Here is a 15,593-nt window from a genome sequence, read left to right as displayed (position 1 = left end):
AACCCAAGGCCGAGTTCTCTTAAATTCGTCTGAAATAGTTTTTTAGACTAGTCAATAGGTGCTTTTAGGATGCGCGTACATCAATTTCTGAACGGTCCCGGACGTTTTGGTGACGTCATAGCTTGGTCCAAATCAGTTCTTTGAACGGTTCCGGACTTACGAGTAGTTTTCACCAATTAATGGTACGTCAAAAAAGTTGTAATTGATTGCGTTTTCCATTTGAATGCTCCGCAGTCTCAGGCGTAATCAATCTTACTCTGATAGAAGAGAAAATAAAACACGACTTAATTGTTTCGAAGATTCGAGCAATTTGGTTCTCGAGCTTAAACGTTACGCACGAAAAAAATCGCTCCGATCGGACCTAGCGCTTTGGAACACGCAAAAAACAAGCCTGATGATGTTTCCTAATAAATAAAATCATTTTATTGTACATTTAGTGGTTATTAACAATTTAATAACTCGATACGTGTGTAAAAGGGTTGTTTTTATATTATTTTCTAACTTGCTGTGTGAGCGATCTCGATTAGTTAGTTAGTCAAAATCCGCATTGGGGATCTAAGAGCGCTCGAGAGCAAAAATTGGAACAACCGAAAATTGATCGGAACATGTAAAAGCAGGTAAATGAAACCTAATAATTTGATCGGAGCTATCTTAAACGCTCAAATGGAAAAAGCTATAAGAATTGTTAGATGGAATGATTTTTTTGGCTAATAGAATAGGCGCTTCAATAAAACATCTTCAAGGAAATTGCCAAGACTTAAAATTTCCGAGAGCCAGGAGCTGCAAGTCACTGTTTATATAGTGCTTGTTAAAATAATGGAAACTTTGCTTCTAACTTCTTGGCAATTTGCTTGAAGATGTTTTATTGAAGTGTCTAATAGCGTTTTCCATTTGACTGCTCTCGAACGCCCAGAATCGACTGAGCTATCGAGTGCTCTATTCTAATCTGCGGATTTTAACAGACCAACGGATAGAGATTGCTTGAGAATGAAATCGCTCGAAACATGTTCCATTTCCTTCTCAATCGGAGTGAGACTAATCACGTCAGACATGAATTCGGAGCGACTCTCGAGCAGTGAAATAGAAAAATCAGAGTTGCCAGATGTACGATCCGAATCGTATTTGTACTGTTTTCTTTAGAGCTCAAACTTTTATACAGGGTGTTAACTAAAAAACGATACAGAGCCAATTACTCAAAATGTGTTTTATGTAAGAATTTGAAATTTGCAGGTTACATAGAGGGTGCAGGGGGACTAATGACATTGAAAATTTCAATGAACTCGAACCACGTCTTCAAATTGTATCTCGAGAACCATTAGGATTAGAAGAATGGTTCCAATTAGAAATGTGGTCTACGTTTAATTTTAAGTCTAAACAGTTTTAACCCGATCTAATTTGAAAATTGGGAAACCGAGAAATTTTAGACCAAAAACCATAAGGTCGTGTGTGGTATTCTAATAAAGACACGACATTTAAGGGCTTATAAATCGAAAACTACCAGATCTAATGGATCAAAATTGTCGTGACACTCTAAACCGAGTAGGGGAGTTCGAAATTTGTATGATGATCTTGAAACATTAGTTCAAAGTCATTCAAAATTTATCTCGATAACCATTAGGATTAGGAGAATGGTTCCAATTAGAAAAATGCCGGCCAAGGTTTTTTTAAGTCAAATTACCTTTTACCCGAGGTAAATAAACCAATAAAACTCCAAACGTTAATTAATTGATTTCAGACGTACCAAGTATTTTATTAACTTTTTTAGTTTAAATGTTTTAAACACCAAAGAAACTAAATAAGTAATTGAAATAAATAAGCAACTAATAAACGTAAGAATTATTTACAAATAATTTAAATAAATATATAATGAAAAAACTGAAGATTAACTTTCAAATAATAATGAACATAACAATGATAATGTAATATGTTTCAACCTCTTAAATTCTAGACTTATTTGATGAAGTGTTAAAAAATAGCTCCATTGGCTACTATGCATGCTTGCGCTCGTGTGACCACCGAGTTCATCGTATTCTCTAGAATTTCTTCGCTGACATCGCATATGCTTCAACAATTGACGGCTTTTAGAATTCATTTTGCGCGTGAAAATACCTCTACATATGTTATGGTCAAAAAAGCACGCAAAGAAGGCTGTGTGCCCAAGACATGTTTCTGAAGTGTCGAGCGCTAAAACGTCATTTCCAAATCCGTCAATTCTTTCACGAAGAGTTTCAACGTTTATAACTGGGGTTATAAAAACTTTTTCTTTCATAAAGCCCCACAAAAAAATCCAATGGTGTTAAGTCTGGAGAATGAGGCAGCTATTTAAATGGACCATTGTTGCCGATCCATTTATTGAGAAAATGCAAATCAAGGTACTCTTTCACTATTCGATTCCTATGTGGATCGGCGCCGTCATGTTGATACCAGACTCTAGGATAGTCTAAAATTGGGAGGTTCTCTAAAAATTCCACTACCCCATTTTGCAATAAATTCAGGTAGGTCATTCTATTCATCCTATCAGGAATGAAAACTCGACCAACAATTCGGTGGTTAATATTCCGGCTCATACATTTAGGCTAAACCTCTCTTGGTGCGAGGTCGGCATCTTGAAACGGGGGTTCTGGGTATCCCAATAACGCGTGTTGTGAATGTTGACTAGGCCATCCCGAGAGCAATTGCTCTCATCGGAAAGAAGAATGTCCCGATGACAATGACGGTCTACTGCTATTTGATTTAGCAACCAGTTACTGTAATCCAAACAGGAGTTTTCATCGCCGGTCTTAAGTTATGATTTTTATGATTTATTTGTTGACAACCCCTTTGGAACAGGGCGGCTCCCTCACAAACGAGGAGCACAATCGAAAAATATTAAAAAAGTACATACACAAAACCAGCATCGAATATAATACCAAAAACCCAAACCAGAATTTTACAGCAGAAATAAAACCCAATTCAAAATAATCATATAAATAAAAAATACGTATATATAATAGGATAAGAGCGAAGGAAACCGATTAATTAATATTCAAACGCCGCCAAGCGTCCTTGGCCTTCTTCCACAACCCAAGAATCCATTTGACGTGATGTACATCCGAACCAGCATTACCGAAGCCTACAAGCACCTCTGTAGGGAGGTGTTCGTGATCCATCCGCCATTCCGAAACTCCCGGATGGTTCTCCAAAGCTGGACACGTCAAAAAGGATGTGACTTAGGTCTTCAACCTCATGGTTACAGAGTTTGCATGCTGGCAAGTCACCGAAAAGTTGGGCCTGTCGTTGACCAGTCAACAAAGCACCACAACGGGCATCAAAAAGTAGGCCACTCTACCACGATCCGTCGTAGAAGGGCTCTGGATCTGGAACACTTTTCAACTGATATAGGCAAAGGCTACGCTTCTCTCTTATTTCAGCTTTCCAGAGTTTGCTTGCAGATTCCCGCACGTCCCTTGTTACAATACTGGCCCATTGATGTTCGTTCGTAGCCTCACTCCTTTTAGTTCCAATACCGTAAATTTTGTCAAGAAGCTCTAGCCGCCGAAAAAAACCTGTTCTAACATTTTCTTGTCGCAAGGCCCGAAACACGATACCAGGAAACATGTGGCTTGGCATCAACATCAGCCGGCCCAAGCAGGGCCGGCGGAAGGTGTGGGTATAGTGGGTAGCACTACCCACAAGGTAAATTCATCCCACAACCTTATAAGAACTGTACGATTAACCCAACTATTTGGAGCTCGCACAGGCTTTCCCAGCTAGTTAATATATATTTGAATTTATATAAAAATTTCATTAATTACTGATGTAATGTTAAAAGAGGGTCAGATCGGGTCAGGTAGCTCATATTTTACCTAGTTTTGGGTAAATGTGGGTTTTTTGCGCGTTTTTAAGCATGTACTTACCTGTTTTTGAACAATTGGTTGAGCAGTATTCGTGTCATTTCGTGAGACAACGAGAATGAGGCGTACATGGGATAATTGCATTAGCGATACCACAACAAACCTTTGTCTGCTTATTTATATAGAGATATGTATAATGTTTAAGTCACGAAAATTGGAAAGACTAATTTTTTGCAACATAATAATGAAGAGGAGCTTAAAATATCTATCCACATTCTTAGATACCCAAATGCGTTCTTGAAGTCAAACAAATGTAGAATGAAATTAGAGAAAGTTGTAGGTTGGCATACGGCAACTCCGAACGTATCGTACAAAACCTTGAATAAGGAAAGTTATCTTTAGGCTCACGGAAAACTACGTTTCAGCTTTTCCAAGTCTATCAAATTTTAAATGAACTCCATTTCGCCAAACGCTATTTTGCACTGTGACTCCGTACGAATTAAGGTAGCTTCAAAACCACTCTCTCTAACTCCGAACACACAAGAAAGAGTATATGTCTTGCGTAAATATTTAGCCCGTCTTATAACGTATATGACATATTATTTCATGAATGTGAACAGTTAAAGTCGTCCATCGTAAATACAGTTCTTAGTTTAGTTGTTTTATTTACAATTTCTAACGCTAGCCTGTGAAAATATATTTTCGTTTGAGTAATTACACAGTTTTGAATCATTGCTCAACTTTTATGAAAAAAACCACGTTTCAAAATATCAAAAAAGCCGCGTTCTCGGGTTTCAACAAAAAGCGTCCAACGACGAGCTTGAGACCGCCATTTTATTTTGGAATTTTGGGATAAATAGTTTTTAGTTAGACGTCATGGAGATGGCGTTACTATCGTACGCCAGCCAACGAAAACCTCAGGCTAAAGGTACGATAAACTGCAACCTTGTACCTTCATGGTGGAAGCGAGTAACAGGTGGAGGGGTAACACTTCATTCTTAGGTCCTACCCCTGACCCGGCTCAACCTGCAAGGGTCTACCTCTGGTGTGACCCAGTCGTTGGAGCAGGGGTCCAATGAGGGCATGAACCGAAACCAAAGCGGAATCGACGCCGCAGAGAAAAGAAGCGGTTGGAGGAGAACCAAAATGGGGGAAATCCCCCCTCCTCCTCTTCAAACAAAAGATCTAGGGAGCATGATTCCCCAGATTCTCAGTCCCAGGCTTCTAAGAGGTCCAAGGCTCAGGACCAGACCTTTAGTGAGGCCTTGAACTCAGTAAAGATGGCCATTGTTCGAGCTGAGTGGAGGGGCTGTTCTCTACCTATGTAAGGACGAACTTAAGGTTGAGGAGTGCATTCGACCAGAAGGAACAGGTTCTTGGGGGCGCGGCTATTAGTAACGAAGGCCAGCGACCTACCAAAGCCGTTCAAGGTTGCATTCCACACCAAGGACATCTATACGAAGGACGTTAAAATCCTTCTTAAAAGGCTTCGAACTTTCAACAACGCGCTTAACACGCAATGTTGGAAAGTCGTCACCAAGGTCGAAGGACCAACTGCCATCCGCTGGATTTTTTAGATAGATTGAGAGTTGGTCAAGGCCATCAAGAAAGCTGAGCTGAAACGGGCTTGGACATGGGTATCTTTAAGGTACTCCATGATCCTGGCTTGGTGATCCCGAAGACCCAAGAAGGCGGGGCTTGCCCCGTATCTGGAAATGATCCAGTAACCAATGCCTCGGAGGACTCAGAAATGGAAGGTGAGACTTTTTGTTGCGGGGACTCCGAGGAAGACCTAAAATCTATTGGCTTATCGGACATCGATGAGACCAAAGAGGATGCTCTTCTGGAGGATACAACGAGGGGACTGGCAGGGCCAGTTGGAGTGGTGTGACAGATCCGCCTGGGAACCAAGTTATCACTACCTAAGACAAGGATGAAGGTGCTGCAAATTAATTTTCATCACTGCAATGCAGCCTCTGTAGTACTATGCAGAAGGTTTGTGAAATAACTCGGTGTCATCCTTGACAGCAAATTAACATGAAAGCCACATCTTGATTATATTATCAAGAAGTGCAAAACGTTATTTTGTAGGATTAGGAGTACAGTCAGTAAATCCTGGGGCCTTAGTCCCAGAGTTGTATACTGGCTGTATACTATGATCATCAGACCCATTCTGTCTTACGCAGCTGTGGTCTGGTGGCCAAGAGTTAGTTTAAAAACCGTGCAGTCTGAACTGTGCACCCTGCAAAGGTTAGCCTGTATTGGCATTAAAGGAGCTATGAGAACAGCCCCTAGTGCTTCTCTAGAAGTTCTCCTGAACATTCTTCCTCTGCATCTTTTCATAGAGGAAGCTGCTACTTTTGGTGCCTATAGGCTTAGACACATGGTTGGTGGAAGGCTAATAATTGGGTAACCATCCACACCAAGCTCTATCGTGATATTTCTAGTCAGTTACCTGAACTTAAGATGGGTTCTGACATTTTGGCTGCTAAATTACACTTTAGTAAGCCTTTTGAGGTTAACTTCCCTAGCCGCACGGATTGGTCTAATATTACCCTCGGTACCAGAGGTGAGGTGGTCTGGTTTAGGAATATAAGTTTGGTAACTGGCCTACTTACAGGCCATTTCCAACTGAACAGACACTTAAATCTCATTTGAGTCAGTGATGACCCAATTTGTAGGGCTTGTCTGACCGAGTAGGAAACTGCCTTTCACATTCTTTGTAGCTGTGATTATTATGCGGCTCAAAGGTTTGAGCATCTTGGTATGCATCAGTTGGAGACGCATGAATTCTTCAACACACTGGCCAAACGGATTCTTCACTTTGTGTCGGAAATAGGACAGGCTGGGGGTTGTGCGGCTTGCCAACACTTTCAATAATTATAATAATAATAATAATAATAATAAAGGTACGATTCTAATCAGCCCCTAGATAGTTATTTCTCGGATTTCTATGGATCCAAATCAAAACTCTATACGATAATCTAGCGCTTGGAATCTGGCAACCCTGTAGAAAATGGTAGCCATTGAGTTAGGAATAATACAGAGGCACAATTGAAATCTGATAGTCGTGAAACAAAAATTTAGCTTCAAATCTGAAACGTTATCACTCGACGATGTTGCCATTTATCTCAAACCGCTATCTCAAGCGGTGGGAATCTAAAAAGCCTGAAAGCAAAATCCATGTATATCTTTCATATTTGTGTATTTATAGTTACGTGGATCTTACTTTCAGGCGACGTTTTAGCGCGCGACACTACTAGCGTGAAAATACCTCTACATGTTATGGTCAAACAAGTTGGCAAGCCAAAATATACCTCTCCTCGGAAGAATTGTCCCTAGTTGTATTAATTTATCGAGATGACCTTTAATGATATATCTCCGCAATTCAGAGTTATTTACTGAAAACGTAATCGTGGTTCGATCCCACCCGGTTTAAAATTTTAATTATAATAAAAATAATTGAGACGAAACAACCGAAATTAATTTATTCAGAATATTATAAACTAAGTAGTTACAACAGTGAGTTAGACGTACTAAAACAATGTACAATTGAGTTTAACCCTCTTAACAGTAAAAGTTTATCAATTAATACGAAGCCAATTTCAATGAAAGAAATATCTACCGAGGGTACTTGTTATTAGTTTTCTCACTTACGCAATACTTGACGCATCTTTAACGCTCATTTTATTTCAACACTCGCCCATGATGGAGATAACCTGGGTAAAACCGATACCCTTTCTTAGTTCTTCTTTAGATAAACCCTCGTCTCCTGCCATCTAATATTCAAAATTTACTAACTCTTATTTAAAAAGCACTACACCAAATTCAATAAAACAAACCTCGTGGCATAAAACAATTCCTTAATAACAACAAAAAAACCTACTTTAAACCATTTCACACAAAGAACAATAATTTAATGCTAACAATACCGCCCAAAAGCTCAACACAATCAACAAATTAAAATAAAAAGCCCAATCGACCAAATTTCGGAGCCAAAATTACCAAAAGAAAAATATATAATAACAACCCAATCAATCAGGCTTCAGAGCAAAAATAATTAATAGAAAAATAAATAATAATAACCCAATCAGACTTCAGAGCAATAATAATTTATAGAAAAATTTATAATAATAACCCAATCAATCAGACTTCAGAGCAAAAATAACAAATAGAAAAATATAAAATAACTCAATCGATCAGGCTTCAGAGCAAAAATAACCTATAAAAATATTTAATATTAACCCAATCGATCAGCCTTCAAAACAAAAATACTTAATAGAAAATATATAATATTAACTCCATCGATCAGGCTTCAAAGATAAAATAACCGGAAGAAAAATATAACGCAATCAAGCAACATATTCCTTCAAAAATTTAGAAACCAAACAATAGAAAATTTAATTATAGCTTTACCATTAACAAACAGGAATTTTCGACGTTATTATTATGAAACCGGATAAGCTAAATAACACGACGTACACACTGTAACCTCAAACAAGATTTGACCTTTAAATTTTCATACGTAAAATATTTAGACTTTAAGAAGTTCACAAAAATTAAAAAACAAAGTTCAATAAAAAATATCCACAGATATTGTATTCATCCGTTTAGTAAAAAACCCCGCCCAGATATTGTATTCATCCGTTTAGTAAAAAACCCCGCCTTATCATAATGGTTCCTTTAATTTAATATCCGTAAGGAAGTCAATGACTCGGCGGTGAACTATCCGCATGGTAACAATGCGACCCGAGTTCAATTCCTGATCACGATCAAATTTTACATTAAAATACTAAAATATTTAATTAAATATAAGATTAATATAATTTATAAATATTTAATTAAATATAAGATTAATATAATTTATAAATATTTAATTAAACATAAGATTAATATAATTTAAAAATATTTAATTAAATATAAGATTAATATAATTTAAAAATATTTAATTAAATATAAGATTAATATAATTTAAAAATATTTAATTAAATATAAGATTAATATAATTTAAAAATATTTAATTAAATATAAGATTAATATAATTTAAAAATATTTAATTAAATATAAGATTAATATAATTTATAAATATTTAATTAAATATAAGATTAATATAATTTATAAATATTTCATTAAATATAAGATTATTATAATTTATAAATATTTCATTAAATATAAGATTATTATAATTTATAAATATTTCATTAAATATAAGATTAATATAATGTATAAATATTTAATTAAATATAAGATTAATATAATTTATAAATATTTAATTAAATATAAGATTAATATAATTTATAAATATTTCATTAAATATAAGATTAATATAATTTATAAATATTTCATTAAATATAAGATTAATATAATTTATAAATATTTCATTAAATATAAGATTAATATAATTTATAAATATTTAAAATTATAGTACCTAACGTTATAACTTTGTAAAGGACATTCGCCAAAGCTGTTTTTTGTAGAAGGGGAGTTAGTGTGAAAGAAAGGGACTTCGTAGAAGGGGAGGTTTAGTTGGGATTTTTAAGTAGTTCAGGACTTTTTGCTACGCGTGTTGCGTTTTTGCTACTGCGTTTACCTTTCTTACGTACAAATCAGATCTAATTCATTAAAACTAAGACCCCGGGCGAAGCCGGGTATTAAAGCTAGTACATTCAAACTTGTATAGGTTAACGGTAATAGATAGTGTAGGGAGCTGTTGGCTCGCGTGGCTTGCACTGCTTGCCACCACCCTCCTACGCGTTGTAACCCGGCCACCTGAATTACTGGCTTTAAAAGTCGCTTGATGACTTAGGCCTATGGTGGTGACTTGGGTATTAGCCTAGCTGATTATTATTATTATAAATGAGATCAAACTGAAAGTAAATAATGTTGAAACATGAAAATTGCAACAAAAAATGCAAAATAGATTTTTATAAAAAGTAAAGCACGGTGCAAAGGAATCCACAAATACAATTAAAATATAAACCAAATTTAAAAACCTGGGAATTAACAAATACGCGTCCTAGTAGACTGAATATTAAGAAATTTTAAGCGGTCTGGGGGTTTAAGTTTTGTAAGCCAATTTTGGGCTTTTTGGAGTTAAAGTTTATCAGATTCTAAGCGCAGGGTCCAGATAGGGGAGCAGTAGTCAAATAGACAATTTTAAGAATTTGTAAAAAGTAAAAGAACTAAAAATTGATATTGAAATTGTATTAAGGTAATCTTAGTAGAGTTCTGTGATAAATTCTTTAATTATTATTAAGTACCTTAAACCTAGGAGCAACAAACACAAGGAGAACGCAGCTAGCCTTTAAACACGCTAACACAGTAGTGTTGTGTGCAAATTTCATTGGATCATTTCTGAATTTTCCACTTCCGACGGCAGCAGGCGCTAAAGCGTCTAACCAATGAAAAAGGTACACAAGAAATTGCATGACTTTTGACGAATTGCGTTCTCCTTGGTGGGGTGCTGTGTTTGTAGCTCCAAGCTTAATCAGTCTAGCTATTTTTGAAAGTTTTAATTTCAAAATATTGACTTAATAATTTTTGGGAGATCGGAAATACAGGTTATGGCGCCAATTACCAGAGGCAATTATGGATTTAGACCCAAAGCCCCATGGACTAATTAACCACTTTAGAGAAGAAATTGTATATATATATATATAAATGTTGCCTTCATTATCAATGTTTCCCATATGTAGAAACTTGTACGCAATTTGTGGGAACATCATAATATGCTAGTTGATGGCCGAAATGGCAAAGTATTTTTCATTATAAAAAATTAAAATGAAATTAAATTAAATGTAAAATTTATAAAATTAAGCTTATATTTAAGGATGTATTTTGGTTATTCGTAATGTTGCTTGCCAACATGATTATTGCTTAGCATCGAAAGGCTTAATAATCCTACGGGATTATGAAGGGTTAATTTATCCATCTGAGAGTGTTGTTAAAATTCTTCAAATAAAGGAAAAATCAAGGGGCCTCAAATAAACGCCTTACCTTGATTTTTTTTTTTTTGCTCCTGGTCCAGTAAGAGCTAGGGCTGTGTAGCCTTAACAGCTCTGTGGTGTTCACAAATAAATAAATAAATTGAGAACATTGTCAATCAGAGAGGGGAATCATTTTGACATATTAAGAGTGTTATACAATTAGAAGGTAGTTAATTTTAGTAATAGGGAGAATTACAACTTTAAGAAATCTTTAAGTTTAGATTGAAAATGATGATAAGCTTTTAAGGAAACTATCTCTTCAGGAAGGGCATTCCATAGCGGAATGACCCTCCTAAAGAAAGAGTTTTTGAGGGCGTCCTTATTAGAATGTTTAACAAACAGTTTACGAGAATTGCCACGCGTACAGGTATTTGCAAAGAAAAAATATGATTGATTGGGATTCGAAAGAATTTTGAAAAGGCTAGTCAGATCCAGATACGTACGACGCGAACTTAAGGAGGACCAATTTAATTGCGTAAAACGTTGATCGCGAGGCAAGTAACGCAAAGAATAGGGGATACGAGAAGCTCTAGCCTGGACATCATCGAGTAGTTTGATGTCTCGCAACAGGTATGGATTCCAGATCTGACTAGAGAATTCCAAAAGAGGACGTACGTAACATTCAAAGAGTCGGGTCAGCAGCTCTTGGCTGATTCCTGAAAAGGTGGCCTTTATGGTAGCAAGAAGACCTGTTGCCCGACCACGTACTAGTGATATGTGCTTGTGAAAGCTGAGGTCGTTAGAAATATAAACGCCCAGATCACGGGTTTCATTAACTCGTTGAATGTTACTGTTAAATAAAAAGTAAAGTGATGGGACATGAACATCAGATTTGGTTTTTTGGATAGACAAAACAACAGATTTCGAATCATTAAAATTAAGACCATTAAGAAGTGACCATTTTTCTAAATTCAGTAAGTCAGATTGTAGTGTTAAAATGTCAGCATGAGACTTGATTACTCTGTAAATTTTAAGGTCATCAGCAAATAATCGTAGACTAGAACTAATGGCACTAGGTAAATCATTAATGTATAACAAGAAAAGTAATTAACTTTTACACCGACTTAAGACTCAGTAAAATAGCGAAGAATGTTAATGAGAAGGTGAAAATACTAAATTGATATTGTTCAAAGCCTCCAAATGCCAAAAGTTATTTTCATTCTAACAGCTTGGAGTTATGTTAGAATAATACAATATTTACTTTTTATTATAATCAGAATATTTAACGTTATTTTGAGTTTCTTCCAGGTAATTTAAATATCTAAATACAAATTACCATAAGATACACCAGAAATACATGAACCGAAATTATCAGCGTCCTATTCCCCGTTTTCCCCCACCTTAGTGGCCACGTATCATCTTCTCCTCCTCGAAAAGAGAACCTCCCCACCTCCGCGGCGAAGGTTTGAATACGCTACCTGGCGACTGCCAAGCGAAACTTTCTCGAAAAAAAAATAAAATATGCTGCTGGGGAAAAATTAGAAGTGCATCATGTGTCAGTAGAAGAAAGGCAAAACCAAAACTAGACTAACTTGACTACGTTAAGAATTATACACAATAAATATTTGTATTATTTTGTTAAAATAATTGTACTTGTTTTATTTGAAATATAAAACGAATAGCAACGTAAAGGTAGCCTTACTCGTAATCGAAATAATTTTTTTTTTATTAAAATGGTGTTAAATTCATCTACTTTTTCCATTTCGGACAGCTGCTGCAGCTACCGCCTTCCACTGACCTTTTTTTTATTGAGATACACAAACATCGGTGTCGACCCGAGACCTTAGACACCAGCACACACACAATAACTGATTAATCAGGGTGAGATATGTGTAACGGCCACGCCAACGGGGGGATACGTGGGGACAGGGGTGGGGACACCCGTGGCGGAAGTATCCCGACCACCCGTTGGTGGATTGGTAGTCGTCCTCACACTGCCTTCCACAAACTCTGCCTCCCGGACGCCTGGGATTACAGGAGTGAGCCACTACTCCCGGCCCCTTCCACTGACCTCTATCAATAGGTTTGCAGACCACGATTTTCTTCGATGAAATAATTTATCTTAGCCTCACTATATGGCGGTCTAGTTACCCGTGGTACATTTGAAATTTCCCCTGTAGTCGCGGGAGGCGGAAAATTAACAAGGCCTCGCTATTTTACCCTCCCCTGTCGCACGGGGAAAATGCCGTCCGAGAAAAATTTGCTCACTGATCATTTCGGTTCATGTATTTCTGGATACACGTAAACCAGTGGCGAATACATATGACGTGAGTGGCCCAGCACCAAGCGTGGTTCACGGCAAGGGGAGGGCGTGCCCCCGCCATGTGACTTGATGATTTGTTATTAGATGTCTTTTAGCGCCCCCCTTGAGTTTTTTCTGTATCCGCCACTGACATGAACCGTGCAAAAAAAAGTATATAAACAGACGATATTAGCAAAAATATAGTATTTTGAAAAAGATAGAAGGCGCCACCACCGAATGATAAATATTACGATCATTGAAAAATTTGTCCCGCAAAACCTCGATTTCTGAAGCCATATTTGTATCTCTAGTTATATATACCCAAGACAATGGTCGTAGCAGACAAAAAACCGTTAAAAAATTTTAACTTTTCTTTCTTATTTGTTTTATAAAATTTTGTAGCTAATTTAATCTCCTTCAATAATGGCACACGGAGAAAGAGTGGGACCTGAAGGTTTGTCGAGACACAGTGAAGATGTTGGTGTGCAAACATCGCTTTTGTTTCCATCAAATTTGCCAAATGGTAAGGCTTATCCTCGGTGTGGAGTCTGAATATTAACTGTTATTAATCTAAATGTTAACGCTTGTTTTATTATTTAATCTCACAGCTGTAATCTCCAATGATGTTTTTGTCCCAAATACATCAAGAGATGACTATCTACATAGTTCAAACTATATTCACCCAACTACTTCAATGGAAGAGCTTTACCGATCTATGTCCCAAACGTCAATTAATGATAACAGTCAATATCGAGAGGATATTGAAATAAATAATCAAGAACTTTTGACTACATCGCGCGATGTCCCTGTTTGCCTGCATCAAGGCATGCAGGGTGGAAGTCCAGTGTTAATTACCCTTCCATTTCAATCAATGGACAATTTACAAACGTTTGTTCCATGCTCAACGTGCCATCAGCCAAATACAACTTCACCAAGCATAAGGGCAAGCAATGTAGTCGCATTTTGTGTTTCCGAAGTCAATATTAGGACATCTCAACTAACATTGGTCCCTTGTTTTTTGTGTTGGAAGCCTGCTTATCAGTCTTTAAATAATGGTTAAATTATTTTAAATTGAAATGGAACTTGTATTTTTTGTATTCTCATGTAGTTTTTATTTTCAGTGCCAAATAAAATATCCGTACCACTGTTCCCAACCCTGTCAACCAACAGTGAGGAAAGTGGTACAAATGAAGAATCTATTCGTTTTGTTCCTTGTGGAGTTTGCCTGCAAGAAGATCACGACATTTTAGCTTACCCAAACTCTACTCAAACTCAACAAACATATAATCAACCTCCTTTACAGCCGGAAGTAGAGGTAATATAATTAACTATATGAAAGTAATATCTATCCTGACTCATTACTACTTTTTAGGAAAATCAATATCTAGAACAAAGTGATAATTCTCTTTCTGATACTCGGACGTATTTTAAACCATTAAGAGTCAGTGGAACAACAGAAAGTGTCCGTGAATTTATGACTCAGACATCTCCTATTCTGTGCGATGAAGTAGTAGAAGAGCAAGACGATGAAAACGGGGATTTACCTGTAGCTTGGTTTGTTCCATTTTCAAATAGAAAAAAAGTCACTGAGGTTGAACAACCACTTAGTTTACAGGTAATTTTATTAGAATCAACTGTCTTAATTTATGAAATGAGACTAATTTTTAGTTTTTTATAAATTTTTAAGCGAGCTTTTCTAAAACACTGTACAAAATTAGTGAAAAACTCCAAACAACGCCAGCGTAATATCCCTGAACTTGCTCAATTAAGACTGAAGACTGTCAAAACCGCTGCCAAATCCAAAGAAGAAAAGAAAATTCATTCTTCAAATAAGTATTTGTATAATTTTGGTTCATGTCCACCTTTTACGCATAAAGAAATGAGACAACAAACTGAACGGTAAAAAAACAATTTTATTTTCAAATATATCAATATTTTCATTACGATTTTAATTTGTTATAGAATATATCGGAGGCTACCTGAAGCTTATGAACCTCAAAGGCAAAAGCTCAAAGAAGAACTAAATCAAACGCACAGATTGATGGCTTATTTATTCCAGAAGGTTAAATATATTTTTATTATTCTAATTACTCTTATTGATAAGTTTTAAATAATTTTTATAGAAATTACAACGTGCAACGTTGAAAGGTAAAGTAAGCTGGGAAATTACAGAATCTTGTTTGTAAATAAATACTAAAAATTATCCCTTTTGTAAATAAAAATTTTAATTTCTAAAATAAAATTTTAACGAGTTTTTTAGTGTATAATTATAGGTTTTTTTTTTTTAGTTTATGCCATATAAAGGTTATAGACATCTAATCATGGAACTAATTATATGCAGAAAAATTTGTATATGGAAGGCTCCCACCTGGTCCCTAAAAACCCCAACTTTTTTCGAGGTCCCTAAACCACCTTAAAATCGATATTTGGTCCCTAAAGCACCCTATGGGCTATTTCTAGTAAATTTGGTAAAAAGTACTGAAATTTAAATATTCGGTAAAATTCATAATGAGCCTCCCTGTCTTAAAGTTG

At 36.1% G+C, this 15,593-nt stretch overlaps 1 protein-coding gene across 1 annotated transcript; it reads left to right on the top strand.

The window, feature by feature from the left end:
• Positions 1-13,398: 13,398 nt before the first annotated feature.
• On the top strand, positions 13,399-15,309 carry LOC149948359 (uncharacterized). Its single transcript, XM_090171804.1, has 7 exons — positions 13,399-13,584; positions 13,670-14,116; positions 14,183-14,376; positions 14,434-14,676; positions 14,749-14,960; positions 15,024-15,123; positions 15,185-15,309. The coding sequence occupies exons 1-7, from the start codon at positions 13,485-13,487 to the stop codon at positions 15,245-15,247; spliced, it is 1,359 nt and encodes a 452-aa protein (XP_090027930.1). The 5' UTR covers positions 13,399-13,484; the 3' UTR covers positions 15,248-15,309.
• The last annotated feature ends 284 nt before the right edge of the window (positions 15,310-15,593 follow it).

The sequence above is a fragment of the Leiobunum rupestre genome, chromosome 4, assembly GCF_980474605.1.
Source record: "Leiobunum rupestre chromosome 4, qqLeiRupe1.1.hap1, whole genome shotgun sequence".
NCBI lineage: Eukaryota > Metazoa > Arthropoda > Arachnida > Opiliones > Sclerosomatidae > Leiobunum > Leiobunum rupestre.
The sequence above is the reverse complement of the archived record's forward strand: the minus strand, read 5'-3'. Positions and strand labels throughout refer to the sequence as shown.

Coding starts and splice junctions, on each gene's coding strand:
- LOC149948359 (XM_090171804.1), top strand. CDS start 13,485: ATGGCACACGGAGAAAGAGTGGGACCTGAAGGTTTGTCGAGACACAGT. Junction 14,117..14,182: donor TTATCAGTCTTTAAATAATG/GTTAAATTATTT, acceptor TTTTATTTTCAG/TGCCAAATAAAATATCCGTA. Junction 14,377..14,433: donor CTTTACAGCCGGAAGTAGAG/GTAATATAATTA, acceptor ACTACTTTTTAG/GAAAATCAATATCTAGAACA.